Source organism: Periplaneta americana, chromosome 10 (genome assembly GCF_040183065.1).
Source record: "Periplaneta americana isolate PAMFEO1 chromosome 10, P.americana_PAMFEO1_priV1, whole genome shotgun sequence".
NCBI lineage: Eukaryota > Metazoa > Arthropoda > Insecta > Blattodea > Blattidae > Periplaneta > Periplaneta americana.
In genome coordinates, this window is record NC_091126.1 from 164459854 (window position 1) to 164479301 (window position 19448).

General features: G+C 34.6%; 1 protein-coding gene across 1 annotated transcript in view; it reads right to left on the reverse strand.

Annotated features, from left to right (window-relative positions):
• Positions 1-19448, reverse strand: part of Nrk (Neurospecific receptor kinase) — a 64599-nt gene that overhangs the window by 26153 nt on the left and 18998 nt on the right. Inside the window, exons 4-6 of the mRNA XM_069838353.1 lie at positions 15208-15487; positions 8791-9033; positions 5310-5506 (exon numbers count right to left, since the gene is read on the reverse strand). Of these exons, the coding sequence (XP_069694454.1) occupies positions 5310-5506; positions 8791-9033; positions 15208-15487 (720 nt within the window). The remainder of the gene's footprint in view (positions 1-5309; positions 5507-8790; positions 9034-15207; positions 15488-19448) is intronic.

The following is a 19448-nucleotide window of genomic DNA, read 5'->3' on the forward strand; positions in this document are numbered from 1 at the left end:
GAAAAAATGTAGAAGTGAACATCGGCGAATATCGAACTTTGCCGTAGGCTACTCGGAAAACTTGAACCGAACATAGTGTCTGTAATGCACGATACTAGTGGATATATCCTGAACAATTACAAATATATACCATAGTAATTTCTGTCAAAGTTTCATGATAAAAATTTAGACAAATTTAAACCAAAATTATGATATTCCACCTAAAAAAAAATGAGTCACTTATGCCTGATTGCATACAACTCAAGGTATCTATTCTAAGACTATCTGTTCCATAACTGTATCAAATAGGTAAGTTTGTGCCCTTTTCTGAAAGCAAATTTATCTCTCCAATAAACTATACATTCGATAACACTCTTTAAATTTGGCCGCTTGGTGATAATGTGTCTCCAGCTTGGTTTTGAACAGTCCTGCAAACTTAGTGTACTTCAACTTCAATTTAGCTACTACATTACTAATTTACTACTGTTATTAATATAGAAATTTACCAACTTTTAAATTCTCACTGGGGCCATATTATAAATTCCATCAACAATGATAAAGGTATTTAAGGAATTCAGCACAATTTCTTTAAGGCCTTCCATGAATTGGAGTTACCAGCACTGATTATATGTAATTATTACCAGCTGTAAAAATGACAATCAAATGTGAAATAAATGTCCACGATTTTGAAAATAATTGTGCCATAGAAAAGTTTTTTGCACAACTTACACTTTCCTGTTCTTATATTTAAAGAATTAGTATTAGGATAAAGTTGTCATCTATTCATGCTGCTGAACTTTGTATGTACTTATAGGATACAACCTCTCCAAGATTTGATGATTATAAAATACAGGGATAAAGAGAGCTGACAAAATCATAGGAAATATAAAAGAATAAAGTGATACAGTGAAAGAAAACAACTAGAGTCGACGGCAATTCGGAAGGCGATAGTCTGCTAGCATTTGCGTTGAGAGAGGCAGATAGAGGGGGCAAGGCAGCGTACAACATTGCCACATCGTACTTCACGAGCACGTGCAATACAAATAGCTCAGGAAAGAATATAAATTATCAAAAGACAATAATAGTTATTTATTATCAAAATGTTAAATCTTATAATGCAGGGATGATTTATATATATGGGTAAAATTAATCAGCGATGACAATATAATAATTTAAAGTTCTTTCTTATATTTTTTGTAATATGACCTTAGCCATTGATTACCGTTAAGCATGACACCAAACAAACCCTCTCTCCTTCACTAACAATATTCTTTGCACGTTTCTCAATCCCACACCACATGCTTCTACAGTTGTTTCTTGCACATTGTCAACGTTGCATTCAGCATCAAGATGGCCAGAAGCGTTCTGCTCGTCAACGTTTTTAAAATAATTATACACCTTAAACACTATTTTCCGCGCCTGCCTGTGCAATACTTGTTTTTTTACAGTCTCTTCTTCCATTTATTTATCTTACACATACACAGTAAATTAGTTTTACTTATTCGATGTATTGAAACACACGTGAACAAACGAACCCTGGAAGTACTTGTTATTGACTGATTCTAATTGGTTCTACTGTACAAGTTTGTGACGTCACATACCAGAAATGCTATGGTGCATGTGGCAGCTGACCGCCTTCCAAAATGCAGTCTAGTCTAGCAATAAATTAAAAAATAATTGTGTGAGCAATATACTAATCACATGATTACATGTCTAACTTGTTATCCATTAGACAATGGAACTCTTTGGGGTTACAGTCCCTTACATATAACAACTTATAAACATACAGCAATAAGAAGAAAATTCAGAAGTGGAAATCTTGGAAATTAACACCAGTTAAATGGGGTGAATATTCATTTTTCCATATATCTAAAGGTGAAACTCAGCTTATTTTAAGATAATCCCTTAAAAAGATAACATTAAAGAATGACATGATAATTAATTTTGTGTAATTATTTTCAGTCCAAAATAAATGTGGTTTTACTTCTTAACTAAAGTACCTATGTATATTAATTATAGTCATCCAGGCTGAATTCCCTTGGATATCATCAATATGTGTAACACCATGATTTTCTGGTTCATATATCGGCTCTTTCCAGACTTTTTTCAGTAATTACTTCTTCTTGTGCAATTTCCCTGTATTTGAAGCTTTTCCATAATGTCCCTTTATTTGAAACTATTCTAATTACAAGAAATTGAGCCCTTATTTCCAAAAGAGTGTTTAATAAGTAGACAATCCTTAGTACTGATCAATCAAGACAATCATAACCTTTGCTTCTCGAGGAGAAATGCTTTATACACCAACAAAGAAACTGTCAAACTAAGAGATCGTCAATTACGCGTTGACTGCTGTACACGAAACAGTTTTTATTAAAACAAAACTTCACAAAATTGAGAGGTGAATTTAACATTTGTCAAGCAAATTTTTGACAAATGTGGCAAAGAAACTTTTTTTTATTCATTGCAAATTATTTTAACAATTATGCTTTACTATACTTTTGGGAGATTGAGTGTCGTACTAACACGTTATTAAAAATGTTGTTCCAATAATTACGTGTAATCCGTGGAAACTTGTTGCAATAAAGAATATAGAGCCATAAACAGAGTCTGCAAACTGGTCGACTGTCAGTGAAAGATGACAAATACAAGGTTGATTCAGAAAGTAGGATTCCAAGCTGTACTCTACCTTGCAGGAAGAGCAACTTCACTAACACTCACTCCCTTGGTTGCCATCCAACATGCATGACTTCTTGCGTAATTACCATTTACCTATCTGAGGCAACAAATTTTCCCTCTCATTTATCATGCTGGTTGAAGTAGCATACAGTATTGTGAATTTAATGTATAGAAAAAATATTCACATTCCATCAATTGACTTTAAATTCGAGTCAAGGTGTAGAAAATGCATCAAACCATCATAAATATTTTTCTTTTTATAAAACCACACTACTATTTGAATCTTTATTTAATCTGTATACAGTAGAACCTCTATTATCCGTGGTAATGAAGGGGGTTGGCTGAATGGTTAATCAAAAAAATTGGATAATCCGTACTATAGAAAACTTTCATAAATTGTTGCATAATCCAGTTTCGTAATTTTCTCCGTGGTCATGTGTTTTAACACATTAGGTACTGGATCAGAAGTTTTAAGTATAATAACTGTGTTGGAAAGAGTGAATGAAGAAAGAATAATGCTGAAACTGATCAAGAAGAGAAAAAGGAATTGGCTGGATCACTGACAGAAGAAACTGTCTACTGAAGGTTTCACTGGAAGGAATGGTGAATGAGAGAAGAGTTCGGGGCAGAAGAAGAGATCAAATAATAGACGGCATTAAGATATATGGATCATATACGGAGACTAAGAGAAAGGCAGAAAATAGGAAAGACTGGAGAATGGTGGGTTTGCAATGATAGAACACTATGAATGAATGAATGATTGTCAATGACGGGTTTCTAAGGGTCAAGGAAACTTCCTATGATGGATTTCTGTGGAAAGATAGGAAAAGTATAGGTCTCATGTTATAGATTTAAGTAATTAAAGTGTATAAATTTTATACACTTTATCCTTGTTTTTTTATTAAATCTCGCACAGTTGTAACTCCAATGTCGTATTCCGGTGTGAGATGAATCACAATTCCAATTTTCCAAAACCACTCAATTATATGCACTTTTCTTCGATACTTAGCACAATATGTATTCTTTTAGCACTTCTGGAAGACGTTTTGCAGAGAAATTAAACAGATCACTCGAACAGTAGATCATAATATGTAAGGGCAACAGCTTGTAATATCACTCTCTATAGAAAGAAATACGTACTAATGTATTGTGCAGTACTCAATATTTTTTCTGAAACAAAAATAGGAGAGAATGACAGACGGATAATCCAACAATCGGTTAATAGGGTGATGGATAATTGGGTTTCTACTGTATATGAATTTTGTTTGGAACCATACTCCCTGAATAATCTTTGTATTTGAATTCATGTTTAAACAAATAAGTGCAATGCACTTCCAAATTTGGGTTAGTATGCAACAAACAGCAAAATTATTCACAACTGTGAAAATCCGTGGTAAGAATAAACATGAGTATATAGTATATACTAGACTTTTTTTAGTATATACTCTTGTTAGTAAAAATAAAAACATTTGAGTACCTACTCATTTTTGATTACATATTCATAACATGGAAGCATAGTAGAATATAGTCAAGTGTCCATCTTGTACAGAATATATACTCATGCTTGATAAGAATAAAAGCTAGTATATTCTCATATTTATAAGTTCGTTCTCATGTTATTCTGAGTATGGTTTGTAGCAGGCTAAATTCTGAATATTTGTTGATTTGTGTTCAGTTTAAAGTTAAATAAAAAAAATGGCAGAATTTATGAACGATGTAGTGCCTCATCAGTGGTGTATACTGGTTAAAGGGTTTGGGCTACCGCTGACCCTATTATTACACAAAATATATCTAACAATTACTTTAATTTTAATTACTATGGTAAAACTAATAATACAAAATTATTACATTATGTTATATTATAAACTTTTTCTTTTGTAATTTCCTTGGGCTACCGCCGGTAGCCCGCAAAATACGCCCCTGTGCCTCATGGAAAAATATAGAGAAGGACGTGAACTTCAGAAGCCTTTAACGCTTCACAAAAGTGAATGTGAAAAAGGTTAAACACGTATTTGTTATTCATAAAAAAACATAACCTATAAAAATATGAATGTCTATCAAATTATAAGGTTAGATTGTATTGTTAAATACAATTAACAATTACAGTTTATTTTGTAAAATTTGAATTGCAAAATGCAATTCCTTGTAACTTTAGATTATATATATATATATATCCCAGTAGGCCTACTATTTCTTGTTTCCTGTTTATTAACGTCACTTATCTTATTCTCTCTCTCTTTCATGTTTATTTATTTATTTACTTATTTATTTCTTTATTTATTTACTTATTTGTTTGTTTATTTATTTACTTATTTATTTATTTATAAAAAGCAAAACACAAACCACTACAGCATGCGGATAGCAAGTGAAAGTCTATAAAAAAAAACTGAGCTCACAGTGCAATGTGATCAAAGAGGATAGGTAACACGAGTACATACTAACTTTTAAACAATCAAGAAGGCTGTAGAGATGAGTATATATTCACGTTAAGTAGAATGTCTTTATTCTTACGAATATGAGTATGTTCTAGTGGTTACGAGTATATAACCACAGGAAGTGCTCATACTCATAAGTAAAACCTTGAGAAAGTACTTAAGCTCTATTCTTACTACCCATTTGTAGCTATTTTCAGTACAGCAAATTTTAAGACTTACATCTCTGGTTGCAGTTGGATTATACCCCATGCGGTGTTTATAAAGGCGATGGCACAATAAGAATAGCAGAAGAACCACAACAATGCCGGCAAGTCCGACAGCAGAGAGAATTAAGATGAACATTGGAGTGAAAAATGTCTCCATTGTTAGGTCTTTCACACCAATGTACTCTGTCTCATCTGAATCTGTTACATTTTCTAGAAACAGGACAGAAAGCATATTAGTACAATTATTTCTTTTAAAGCTTACTATTTAAGACATATAATACTTAACCCTTGAGTACTGTGAACAGTTATTGTCACCTCACTACTATGGAGGGGTCAATGAAACCTCTGTTTATTTTATAATTTATAAAATAAGAATTTAATATTTACAACATCTGCAGCATACTGACCATTGATACATGACTACAGAATAATATAATATGTAATTGAAGTCGTTTGGAAACTTTAAATAGTCAAAACAGTTACAAACAATAGAAATAACAAAAAATGCAGTAATGACTTGCTGCTTTTCCCAACATTTTCATTAAACGATTATCATGATTTTATAGTAAGAGCAATTGAATCCCGTCTACAGCGAAATCTAATTGAAATAAACAACAGCGTTGAAATCTCCGAGACAATCATACAGACGACTGGAATTCTCCAAGGTGACCCGATAAGTCCCACACTGTTCAACATCTACACAGCAGATGTGACAAACATAATAGGGGAAGACTCACAAGCAGAAATGATTCTATACGCAGACGACATGGTGATAGGGTCGGCAGTAAAAGAGGACGTGCAGAAGGCGCTACAAAATCTAGAGAACTGGGCAGAGGAAAACGACCTGGATGTGAACAAAGAGAAGACAGTGAAAATGGCATTCAGGAAGGGCGGAAAAATAGCGCCCAAAGTCAGAATAACCTTATTTGACGAGCTGCTACAAGTTGTAGGGAAATATAAATACCTGGGAATTACATTAGACAACAGCAAAATCTTTCGGTATGCACGTTCAGGAAAGAGCAGCAGCAGTCATCAAAGCCTCATACAACATTCCGAACATAACCAATCTGTCGACAAGCACAGCGATGACACTATTCAAAACGGTAGTGGCGCCAGTTATAACATACGGAATAGAGATTATTTCGGAAAAACTCAAGATCGGTGATATGATAAGAATAGAAAAAGTCAAGACTATGTTTATGAAACGGATACTAGGAGTCGGAAAAGCAGCGCCATCCTGCCTTGTATATGAGCTCATGAGAGAGACATATTTCGCAGATGATATCAGATCACAGCACTGGCTGCCATCCACAGGACCCTACCAGGAACTGGTAAGCATAAGAGACCGGAAGAAGAAGGAGATAGACCTAGAGTTCTACACCACATCAGCCATGCTAGACGACAGCTGGACCAGGGAGTGTAGGAGCCAGAGGCACATGACAACAAGACTCGCAATACACGGGTTTCATCATAGAATATGTGTGAACAACAAGTTCCATGAACCAACCGAAGACTGCAAGTGGGTGCTGTGCGGGCAAAGATGTAGGAAATATCACATCATAACGTGTGCGAAGAGAGTTAAATCAATAACAGACTATGGCAAAGACTAAACTTGGACATTAATGCTCAACTCGAGCGCATTTTTCTCATTATTATTATTATATTGTCAAAATAACAAGCATTCAGAATATGATGCTTTACTACACTTCAACATGCCAGTGAAATATTTTGTTCAATTATTGTTCCATTTTTGAAAAAGAAAACATTTAGTGTATGAAACCATACTTTTCACGCTCCAGTTTTACAGGTCTTCACCAACAACATCATTCACGCTTATGAGAAAATCTGTCCTCTTTGTCTGAAGAATAGTAACTGTAAAATATCATGGTGGACCAAGATTTTGGAGAAACATCGAGATTTATTACGGAGACTTTTTAATAAATTCATAAAAATTAATCTTCAATCTGACTGGGAGGCTTACAAGTTTACCAGAAATTAATTTCAATCAGTTGCATGACCTATATTTAGAAATACGTATTTTTAACCATGGTTATATAACAGTACAGCGATGAGTTTTCCTCATTGAAACTTATGTACAGAAAAAGAAGTCGTACAAATTGTATTTACGCAAGTTTCGTTTGTGTTTTCGAGACTATACAACCAATGAAACAATGTATTATTTAATAAGTGTCAAGGAACAGGTTCCGCTCTTATTAAGCGTGCCCTGACAAAACAAAAATTTGAAGATATACCTGTATCTCTAAATAAAGTTAGAACAACTGACTGAGATTAACAATGCAAACTGCCAGTAGAATTATGTCTTCAACTTTGTGCAAAAACTGATAAGGCAAACCCACAAGATGTTGGGAAAACCCAACGCACTGCCTATCACGAAGCAACCTCATGGTTTGGTTCAAAATGCCAGTAACTTATGTTTGACTCTATCTGTATAATTAATTTTTTCCAATAAATCATTGAGATTAATTACAGAAACTCCTCATTAAATATCGTGCCCACAATATTAATGGCATATGCAGTGAACACAATATCCTTCAACTTACACATTCTGTCAACTTCATATTTTTTCGGTTTCCTTTAAGGGAACCAGGTGGTGATTCGAGGTCAAAAATCCGATTTTTAATTTTGTATTTCAAAATAAAGTACAAAACTGTTCTTTAAAACAATATAAATATTATGGGGGTATTTCTGCATATAACTTAAGCCTTTTAAATGATCTCTTTAAATTAGGTGGTGCATGTAATTCATACATTCTTCTTTTTTTAAAATGCAGTTTTCCATAAGTTGACATTTTTCAAACTTAAGTGATTTTTCTCTGAAACTGCTGAATCAATTTACATGAAACTTTTACAGTGTTATCTGCAGCCTGTGTTCTACATAGTACACCTACAGGTTTAAGAATATCACACACATAACACGAGAAAAAATGTATATAAATTGAACAAAATTGTAAAAAAATGTTAAGCAAAGTTCAGTATTTTTTTCTGCTTCACTAGGGATGAAATATTTAAATAAATTTTGCTTTAGAATTTACAATACACATTACTAGATAATTTTAAAAAGTACAAGGCATATGAGAGAAGATTGTAGCAAGTAATGTGCACCTGAAGAATCAGGTACATTTAGCAACGTGGGAAAACAGGTTATCAGTTAGGGCCTTTCTTTTGCACTTGGATACAAATTAGTTGTCTTTTATACCACTGAATTCAAAATGATTGATTGTATAAGCCTGGAAATTTTTATTCCATTCTGACCACTAGAAGCCTAGAAATACTGAACTAAAATTTTGTATTGAAATTTTTTAATCGCACAAGCACCACTACCCAGTTCCCTTAAAATATAAAAGCACTGTTTGACTTGCAATAAATTACGAGAAAAATTATTTGCTCTTAAATAATGAGATTTATTATAAAACTTCAAAATTCTACTTCATATGCAATTTACTAGAAACGTTAAGTTTACAAGAATGCGATTACCACAAATAGGAATGTCACAGCGTTGCCACCTAACAGTGGGGTCCATGGTGTAGCACCAAGGAGAAGGTTCTTCACCACCTGCATTACGACAGTAGTTCTCTGCATTCTGGATCTCAGGGAACACTTCTGGAGGCCTGTAGTGTGAGTGTGGTTCCTGTGAATCCCACTGCTGGCATGGTAACCCTGACTTAGTCTTATTCACTGTCCCCTGGTAGAATCGGCCTCGTCCCTTCACACAATCATCTGCAGAATCATGTTTTCATGTAAGCATCTTACACTAACATTATTCCTAATACCTACATTATGATTCTAACACAATTGGATACTTTAAAGTAGAAAGGTGCAAAGTGCCAAAATCATAGGAAACGAAATTATTATGCAGAAAAGTACAATGTACCTCGGAGGCTGATGTATGAAAGAGGCTACATCCACTTGTGTTTCTTAAGCGAGATATTTAGATGTTCCGTTGCCAGCACCATGCAGTTTCAGACAGTAAGCGCCCTCTTGAGCTACATCATAGAATGCATTGGATCTTCAACAGATCATGTTTGTGCCCAAACTTAAATCGTGTAATGGTTTTCATGTGTCTCTTTTTAGTTGCCATTGGTTTATTTGAGCACATAGAACAACGTTTCCTTCTCAGCGGCCACAGTTTCTTGCAATGCGATTCTGATTTCGCTTTGATTGAAAAACGACAGAAAGTGACAAAAGCCTTCATTCCTAGTGACCTGCTTAAAAACGTACAAGACTGTAATGGTTGTAAAACCATTTCAAACCGTTTCAATGCTAAAGTCATATTTCCTTAATATGTAAGATGTTGCTGATCAACAAATTTCCATCAAGAACTTGAATATTTCTAAGGCATGTTGCATTCAGTATGATATTAGTAAAGCAGGTAGTGTTTCTGTGAAATAGTCCCATGATAATGAAGCAGTGCATACCATTAAAAAAAAAAAAAAAAAAAAAAAAACATGAAAGATGTGCAGTCCAGTCAGCATTGTTTCAAGTTAAAGCATAAAATAGGGAAATTACTGAAGAAAAGAAGGGGGATCTACTAGCAATGACTCCCTATCTTCCAAATGAGGAGCATAGGCAGTTCTACAGGCAGATCTGTGAGTAAAAATTGCTCCAGACTAGGAAAAAAATAGATATTGGACTTTGCACCATTCTACTGCAACTGTACCCATTACTTAACCCTTTTCACAATCTGTGTTATATAACTATATATGGAGAAATAACGTCTTTACATACCACTATTATTAATGAGTAAACACTGTACTATTGCTGTTTTCTATCAGTAAAAAAAAAACATGACACAAATACGTGTACAATTATTCTTATAGCTACATTTTTTTTATCTTATCTCCAATGTTTCATTTTGGCACTTTGCACCCTTCCACTTTAAAGCATTCAATTAAACAAGGTAATCACAAATTAATTTAAGATACATGTATTTTAACAAAAAAAATCTATAATATAGTCTATGTACTTACTGAAACCATGTTTTAACTTCAAATTTCCAAAATCATCATACATAGTATTCAAAACTGCACATCCTTAACCTACAAAATGCACGAATAATCGTGATACTACTGCGATCATATGATATCATCCTATTAAAAATTGCATTTGTTCTTTCTGATAGGGAATTCAAGCCCCCATAGTCCCTTCACTATATATAAGAAAAAAAGACATTGATGGCTGCATATACTGTTTGTCACGTACGTACCTACTTACAATACTTATGGCTAAAGAGGCAATAGATAGATTTATTCATTCCATAATATTCTTACATTTGCTTTATAGCATAGAATAAAGAACATGTCCAATTCTTACGTTTAAATATAAATGCAATACATATAAAATGCAAATATGAAATATCTACAGAATTAATACCATAAAAACAATAATATTTTATACAATGTAATATGTTTACCATTTAATAGTATTATAATATTTACACAGTACTGTGAAATGTCAAGAATTCATCTACAGAAAAGAAAGTGTGAGATATTAAGTAATTTTTTAGTTTTACCTTAAATAATGCAGGGATTTGGCTATGATTCTTAATGTCTTCAGGAAGACTATTGAACATTTTTATCGCCATGTAATGTACTCCCCTTTGATAGCATGATAAATTTGATGATGGCTTATGAAACTCATTCTTTCTGCGGGTATTTATACTATGTATGGCTGAATTAGTTGGAAAATTTTCTTTATTACATAAGAGGAAATTTATTATAGAGTATATGTATTGATTTGTTAAGGTTAGAATCTCTAATTTTTTTTTTTAAATAATCTACATGATTCTCTAGCCTTTGCTCCAACTATTATTCTAATGGCACTTTTTTGTAATAAGAATATATTTTTACTATCTGCAGAATTTCCCCAAAATATTATTCCTTAGGACATAATGGAATGAAAATAGGCAAAATATATTGTCTCTAAGATACTGCTGTTTAGAAATTGTTGTAACGACCTAATTGCGAAGCATGCTGAGCTAAGTTTGGGGGTTATTTCTTTGATATGATTTTTCCAATTTATTGTATTATTAAAATGCAAACCAAGAAATTTGGTTGTTGATGTTTCTAGTAGAGGTATACTGTTGATAGTTGTGTCCAATGTTTCACAGATTAAATTTGAAGTGGTTTTAAATTTAATTATGTTAGTTTTATTAATGTTTAATGCTAGTTTATTGGTTGTAAACCAGACATAAATTTTAAGGAGAATTATTTCTGTTTTATATTTACATTATATTCACCTTTGACAAAGATCCTTCTTTTTTTATTTGTGGACCTCGTTCTCAAAGTTCTCGTTTAGGTTCATGAACATTCAATTTACTTGTATCTATATTCTGCATACTGCTGATTTCCACATCTATTTCTTAAGGGGAATAGCTTAATATTATACAAGTTTACGCTATAATTTATTGTAAATTAAATTAGATTATGAGGTAAGAAAATACTTAATTATATTTAATTACAAAAAATAATTATAAATATAATTTTGACACGCACAGAAAACCAATAAGCGGGAGAACGTAATGAACTGTAGCATATGACATAATATAGCCCTGTGCCGCATGGAATGCTCCTGCCATGTAACAGTAAAACTTTGCATAAGATATCCCTATTACTGAAAATTTTATATTTCATACACATCACTCCCCAAGCTGGCTTCAGAAGCGGAAAATCGACAATTGATCAAATTTTTATTTTAAGACAAATTATTGAGAAAACATATGAACAAAATATTGAAACCCATCACTTGTGTGTTGATTTTTCAACGGCATATGACAGTATCAATAGAGCTGAGCTCTATAATGTTATGGTAGAGCTGAACATTCCGAAGAAGCTGGCGAGACTAGTTAAAGCATGTATGGATGACAGTCAGTGTCAAATAAAGATCCAATCTGAACTATCAGATTTATTTCAAACAACTAAGGGTCTAAGACAGGGCGACTCACTAGCTTGTCTTTTATTTAATAAGGGACGCAGGTATACAAACTAGAAGTACAATACTCTACAAATCATCCCAAATACTGGCTTATGCTGATGATATAGATATCATTGGTCGATCTGAGGAGAATGTTAAGAGAACATTTACTGCTTTAGAAACAGCAGCCCAAAAAATGGGGCTGAAAATTAAATTAACGAACAGAAGACCAAGTACATGATTGTCGGATGCATAAAACAAAAAAGAGACGTGACAACAACAACCCATCTAAAAATTAATCAATATAAATTTCAGAGGGTCTCTAGTTTTGTATATCTGGGCTCACCAATCAATGATACTAATGATATTAGCGAAGAAATTGATAGAAGAATTCAAAGTGCTAATAAAGCATATTTTGGATTATTGAGGCATTTTAAGTCAAGACTCCTTACAAGGGAAACAAAATGCAATATTTATAATGTTCTAGTAAAACCTGTATTAACATATGGCAGTGAAACGTGGACCCTTTCAAAGACTCATATGTCAAGATTGAGATCCTTTGAAACTAAAATTCTAAGGAAGATATATGGCCCAAAATGTGATAATGGAGAATGGCGAATAAGATACAACTTTGAACTTTACCAACTATATAAGTCCCCTGATGTGGTTACAAACAAGATTACGATGGGCAGGACATGTGCAAAGGATGGCAGATCATGTGATACCCAAGAAAGTTATGGGGAATAAATTTGAAGGAAAAAGGAGTGTAGGACGACCAAGACTGCGATGGATGGATGGAGTGTTGGAGGATTTAAAGAAAGTGGGAATTAAAGGATAGTGGTTGGTTACCAGGGACAGAGATGCATGGAAGAGAGTTCTAAGGGAGGCCGAGGCTTAAATTGGGCTGTAGCGCCGATGATGATGATGATGATGACATATCACTCCCAAATAAATTGCTTAGTAAATATTCAAATGAACAAAATATGATCAATAGTTTATGAGAAAATGCTGAGAAAATAAAAAAAATGAGACTGTACCATTAAAAATGGGATGGTCACCACAGGTTACTTACTTACAAATGGCTTTTACAGAACCCAGAGGTTCATTGCTGCCCTCATGTAAGCCTGCCATCAGTTCCTATCTTGAGCAAGATTAATCCAGTCTCTACCATCATATCCCACCTCCCTCAAATCCATTTTAATATTATCCTCCCATCTATGCTTCAGTCTCCCCAAAGGTCTTTTTTCCTCAGTTCTCCCAACTAACACTATCTATTTAAAGCCCATTGCATCCATTTCTAGACAGTTATTTGGAAGAAAAGTTATACTTAATTACTGGCTTTTAAGGAACCCGGAGGTTCATTGCCACTCTCACATAAGCCCACCATTGGTCACTATCCTGAGCAAGATTAATCCATTCTCTACCATCATATCCCACCTCCCTCAAATCCATTTTAATATTATCTTCCCATCTACGTCTCGGCCTACCCAAAGGTCTTTTTCCCTCCAGCCTCCCAACTAACACTCTATACGCATTTCTGGATTCGCCCATATGTGCTACATGCCCTGCCCATCTCAAACGTCTGGCTTTAATGTTCCTAATTATGTCACGTGAAGAATACAATGCGTGCAGTTCTGTGTTATGTAACTTTCTCCATTCTCCTTTAACTTCATCCCTTTTAGCCCCAAATATTTTCCTAAGCACCTTATTCTCAAACACCCTTAACCTATGTTCCTCTCTCGAAGTGAGAGTCCAAGTTTCACAACCATAAAGAACAACCAGTAATATAACTATTTTATAAATTCTAACTTTCAGATTTTTTGACTAGAAGATAAAAGCTTCTCAAGCGAATTATAACAGGCATTTCCCACATTTATTCTGTGTTTAATTTCCTCCCGAGTATCATTTACATTTGTTACTGTTGCTCCCAAGTATTTGAAATTTTCCACCTCTTCAAAGGATAAACGGGTTACATCAGCTGCTTGTCTATGTGGATGACGTGAATATGTTAGGAAAAAGTCCACAAACGATTAGGGAAAATAAGGGGATTTTACTTGAAGCAAGTAAAGAGGTAGGTTTGGAAGTAAATCCCGAAAAGACAAAGTATATGATTATGTCTCGTGACCAGAATATTGTATGAAATGGAAGAAAAGTTATGCTGAAGATAAACATGAAGAATATTTCCCAGATAATTACTGAACATTTTATACATTATATGCATCACTTACAGATAAACTGACTAGTAGAAATTCAAATGAACAAAATCTGGTCAATATTTAAAGATAAAACACACATGTTAGGTCAATTATACAGTGTTCATAGTTTTGATAAGAAACATTAAAGATTATATATTACAGTTATACGAACACTAATAATTTAATATGTCTAGAACCTCGAGAATCTGTGTTCGGTTGGATATTGACGTATTTGGGTTTCAAGGCCTCCTTTAAGCAGGTTTTATTAAACCAAATTTTTTTATTTAAACGTTATATTTTAAGATGCACGTTGTAGTAAAAATTGACCAGTTTTTCTTCACTAGCTTTTTTCATATTTAAAGATAAAACACACATGTTAGGTCAATTATACAGTGTTCATAGATTTGATAAGAAACTTTAAAGATTATGTATTACAGTTATATGAACACTAATATGAAGAGGTTCCAGCAAACATTTGTTTAATTTTTCCTCATCGGAACACTTATATTTGCGATAATTGATCTTTCTCCAACGTGGATAACAGCGTTACTTTTTCTCCGCAGTGGTGAGATTTCACCATAATTACTACCCTGTGGTTGCTGCTCCATGTTAACACTACTGGTACGCAGTGAAGGAAATAGTTCTATGTTTCTTGACAATATTAGTGTTCATATAACTGTAATATATAATCTTTAATGTATCTTATCTGGTCAATAGTTTATGAGAAAATGCTGAGAAAATACAAAATGAGAGTGTCACCATAGCATTATTCAAAAAGTAATCTTACAGGTAACTTCATCCATTTTCATCTCGGTGAGTTTTGCATGAGAGCACGCTGGAGGATTAGAACCTCGGAAGCTTGGGAGGGATTCGCAATCTGGAAGCTGGAAGTGTCCTCTCGATTTGAAATAGATTCCACGTTGCTTGCTGTCTTCAATGAGAGCCCAGTCATTGTAGCAGAATAACTGCCGCACTGCCACACAGTCCTCATTACATAGAGGTAGTCCCATCTGGTATCCATTCCGCAGTTGTTGGCATTGTGGGAATGCATACGTACAAAGCAGCTTCTGCATTACACAAAGAAACAAGAAAATTATTATATTATTTTATTATTATTAAACAGAAATATCTTACCAAATACATAAAAATGAACAGCTGTGCAATTTGGCACAAGTGGAGTAAATAAAAAAGTGGTAAATGCTGTTACTGCTAGTTTTTAAATAAATACAGTAAAACCCGATAAGACGCTGTTCAAGGGACCGGGTGTAAACCGCATATTAACCAAGACCGCGTATTAGGCGGTTGTACTAATTTTGACTTATATACAGTATCTATTAGCATTTTTCTTTATTGAGATACATGATTCAAGAAAGGTAATACAGTATTACTTCATTATGTAATTATTGTACTGTATGTCAAAGACATTTACAATATGTACAGTTGGGACGTTCGTTCTGTGCCGGTGAGAATCATATGGTAGCTAGCCAGTGAGCCTACACTCTCGCGCATGCGCAGAATATGGCAAGTGGCCAGTCTCGCAGAAAGCCTTGGCTGTGTAACATCGTCCTGCCACGTGCGTGATAATTGCTGTTTGTTAGTTTAGTTAGTTCATATTCATATTGTTTATTTATAATCGTGGCAAATTGCAGTTGTGTGTGTTTGTGTAGACTAAAATGCCTCCTATTCAGTCTAAACTTGGCGCAAAAACACTGCATAGCCAAACTCGGGAAGTTGTGAACAATATACATTCTTTCATGAAGAGTGAAGCAGCTTCTGGAGACTTTTTAATACCGCTGAAAAAGGTGCAAGAACGAGTGAGTGCAGCAACTAAAGTGCCCGAAAGAACAATAAGAAAGATAATTAAAGAAGGGAAACAGTGTGAGGAAGAAGGGACCTCTTTTGGAACGCCCGGTAAAGTTCATCGTGTACCGAAACGCATCACAGATGTTGATGATTTTGATAAAAGAGTTATACGACAGACAATTTATAATTTTTATATAAATGACAAAACAGTGCCCACTGTCAGTAAACTGCTACCTAAACTAAAAGATGCCATAAACTTTAACGGGGGTAGTACAAGTTTAAAGATCATTTTACGTGATATGGGATTTAAATGGAAGAAGACAAGAAATAATAAAGCGGTATTACAGGAAAGGCATGATATTCGAGAACAGCGCGTATCATATTTACGCGCAATAAAGAAATACAGAGAAGAAGGTAGGCCTCTAATATACGAGGATGAAACGTATATTCATAGCACGCATACAAGATCAAAAAATTGGAGTGGTGACAAAACCTGAGGTTTACTGGCGCCTATTTCGAAAGGACCTAGGCTTATTATTGTTCATGCAGGGGGTCGAGCGGGTTTTGTACCTGGCGCATTTCTGATGTTTAAATCGAACAGGAAAACTGGAGACTACCATCATGAAATGAATACCAACAATTACCAGAAGTGGATAACGGAAAAGTTGATTCCGAATTTGCCCCCTAGATCTGTTTTTATAATAGATAACGCACCTTACCATAACGTGCAGTTGCATAAAGCTCCCTCAAGTAATTCAAAGAAAAGTGATATGCAGGACTGGCTTAGAAGAAACAATGTGCAGTTTCAGGAAAATATGCTGAAAGTGGAGCTTTACGGGCTCATTAAAACACATAAGCCACTTCATAAAACTTACGTGATTGACAATCTCTTAGCTATGAATGGACACTGTGTACTCAGATTGCCGCCGTATTCACCTGAGCTAAATCCATTGGAATTGATTTGGGCAGATATAAAGCAGTGGGTAGCCGGTCAAAACACAACTTTTAAATTAGAGCAAGTGATGAAATTGTGCCAACAACGGGTTGATGACATCAGTGTAGAAAAATGGGAAAAAGTATGTGAACATGTTGATAAACTCGAAGATGAATATATTGAACAGGAAGGAATTATGGAAAATGTAATTGAAAGCTTCATAATTATGGGCGGAGACAGCAGTAGTGAAAGCGATGACGATGAAGATGATGATCACGATGGCAATGGTGGTGATATATCTGGTATCGAAAGTTTGTCTGATGATTAGATATATTGATTGCGTCTGTTTTTCTTCATTGCTATATAATTGAACCATGGATATCATGTTATGTTTATAATCAGTTTGTATTTATTATGATAACACGTGTGATGTGATAAGTGATACTGGACAACTGTGAGTGGAATGCGCCGTTCATCGCACATCCTGGAACCAACTGTGCATGATGATGTCACTACATGCTGCAGATCCCAGCCGAGGCGGTAAGTCACGTGTTTCTATAAACTCACTCTGTTACTCAAGATAACCAAGCACACCGGCACAGAACGACCGTCCCAACTGTACTGTACTTAATTCTTTTGGAAAAAAAAAACATTTATAGTTGTTTACAGTGTGAATGTTCTCCAAGTCCTCATGTTTACCACACTTCAGTTTCTGCGATTACATCCTCCCGACGTCGCAGCTGTAGTGATTGAGTCGCGATTTTTTATTATCGTTCTTAATGTCGATGATGGGATTCCTAATGCATCAGAGAGTTGTTTCTGAGTAAGAGTACTGTTCTCATCGTACTTTCGTAACATTTCCAATTTTTCCGACACAGAAAGGCCAACAAACTGCACAGCAAAAATTTCCAGAATTATATTACGGCCGAGTGAGGAATGTTGTTTGAGAGAGAGGGTTAGCAAGAGGGTGAGGTATTGTAACTGTATGTAGACTTTAACCGCGCAGGTAAGGAGTCGAATAAGAGAGCATAACAAGAAGGTGGGGTATACTAAGCTATGAAGTATGAAGGTTTAAATGCGCAGGTAAAGGGTCGAATACCAATACTTTTCAGGTTAATGGCACCAGTGAGTTCAGTGACTGAGATGTTTCATTGCTGTTACAGTACATTCCTGAAAATTACATCGAAAATATTCCACAAAAGTAGCGTATTATGCGGGACTTGAGCACAACAAACGGGGTATTTTATAAAGGCGTTATATATGAAACGTACAGGGACCGGACAAAAAAAGTGTATTACACGGGATAGCGTAATAAGCAGGCGCGTCTTATCAAGGTTTTACTGTATATGAAAAATATTTGAAGAATATTGCTTAAAATAGATAGAAGTTGAAACTTCATCCCTTAACCCATTAGCACTAATAACAATCACATTTATTAAAAAATTAAGTACAGTTAGTAAGTTATATCATAAGTATTAAATAAAAACGTCTTTTATGAAGCTAGTTTGGTTAAGAGTAGTGATGGTACAGTATTATATGCGAAATTTCGAGGTTGTTTAGTTAAGAGAGGGGGTGATGGTACTATATACAAAATTGGTATATGAATTAGTTTTCCTGATTAAAGAGCAGATTTACTTGGAGATCATAAATAAAAATTCTGAAACAAAAAAAATATGAACTGAAAACTTCAAACAATATTAGTAGGATCATACTCTGTAACAGAAAAATGAGGACGAGTTATCCCATTCCTTTCACGAGATACAGCATTATTCATTTAGTAGTCAGTATATTTAAATACAATGGTAAAAATGCAATTCTGTTCTAAAGGGCACCATACATGTTCAGTTAAACTGTACAGTTTATCATGTATGACGTCATACCTGACAGATTAACTGCGTAACCTGTGCAGTTGGTGAGCTAGTGGAGCCACTTTCATGACAATAAACTGTGCAGTTCATACAGTTAACCTGTATGTATCCTGAGTCTAGGTTCCACAGGGACCACAACTGCAACTGCTACCAAGAAAGAGCCAATACTCGCTTTTATTCAAATATACCAATCGTTACCTAACTTTGGAATGTAGAACATCCACACTACAGTGACCGAATAAAAAAAAGGCAGCCGCATATGATTCAGCAGATGGTAATTGCATGAAACACTTATGTTTATGTACAGTAGTGGCAAAAAAAACCGGACCGACCCTTGTAGCTGATTTCAGAGCCTTGTTCACTCCATAGCACGATAGACTGGTAACTAAGACTTTCGTGTTCGAATCCTGCCTGGGAAGGAAA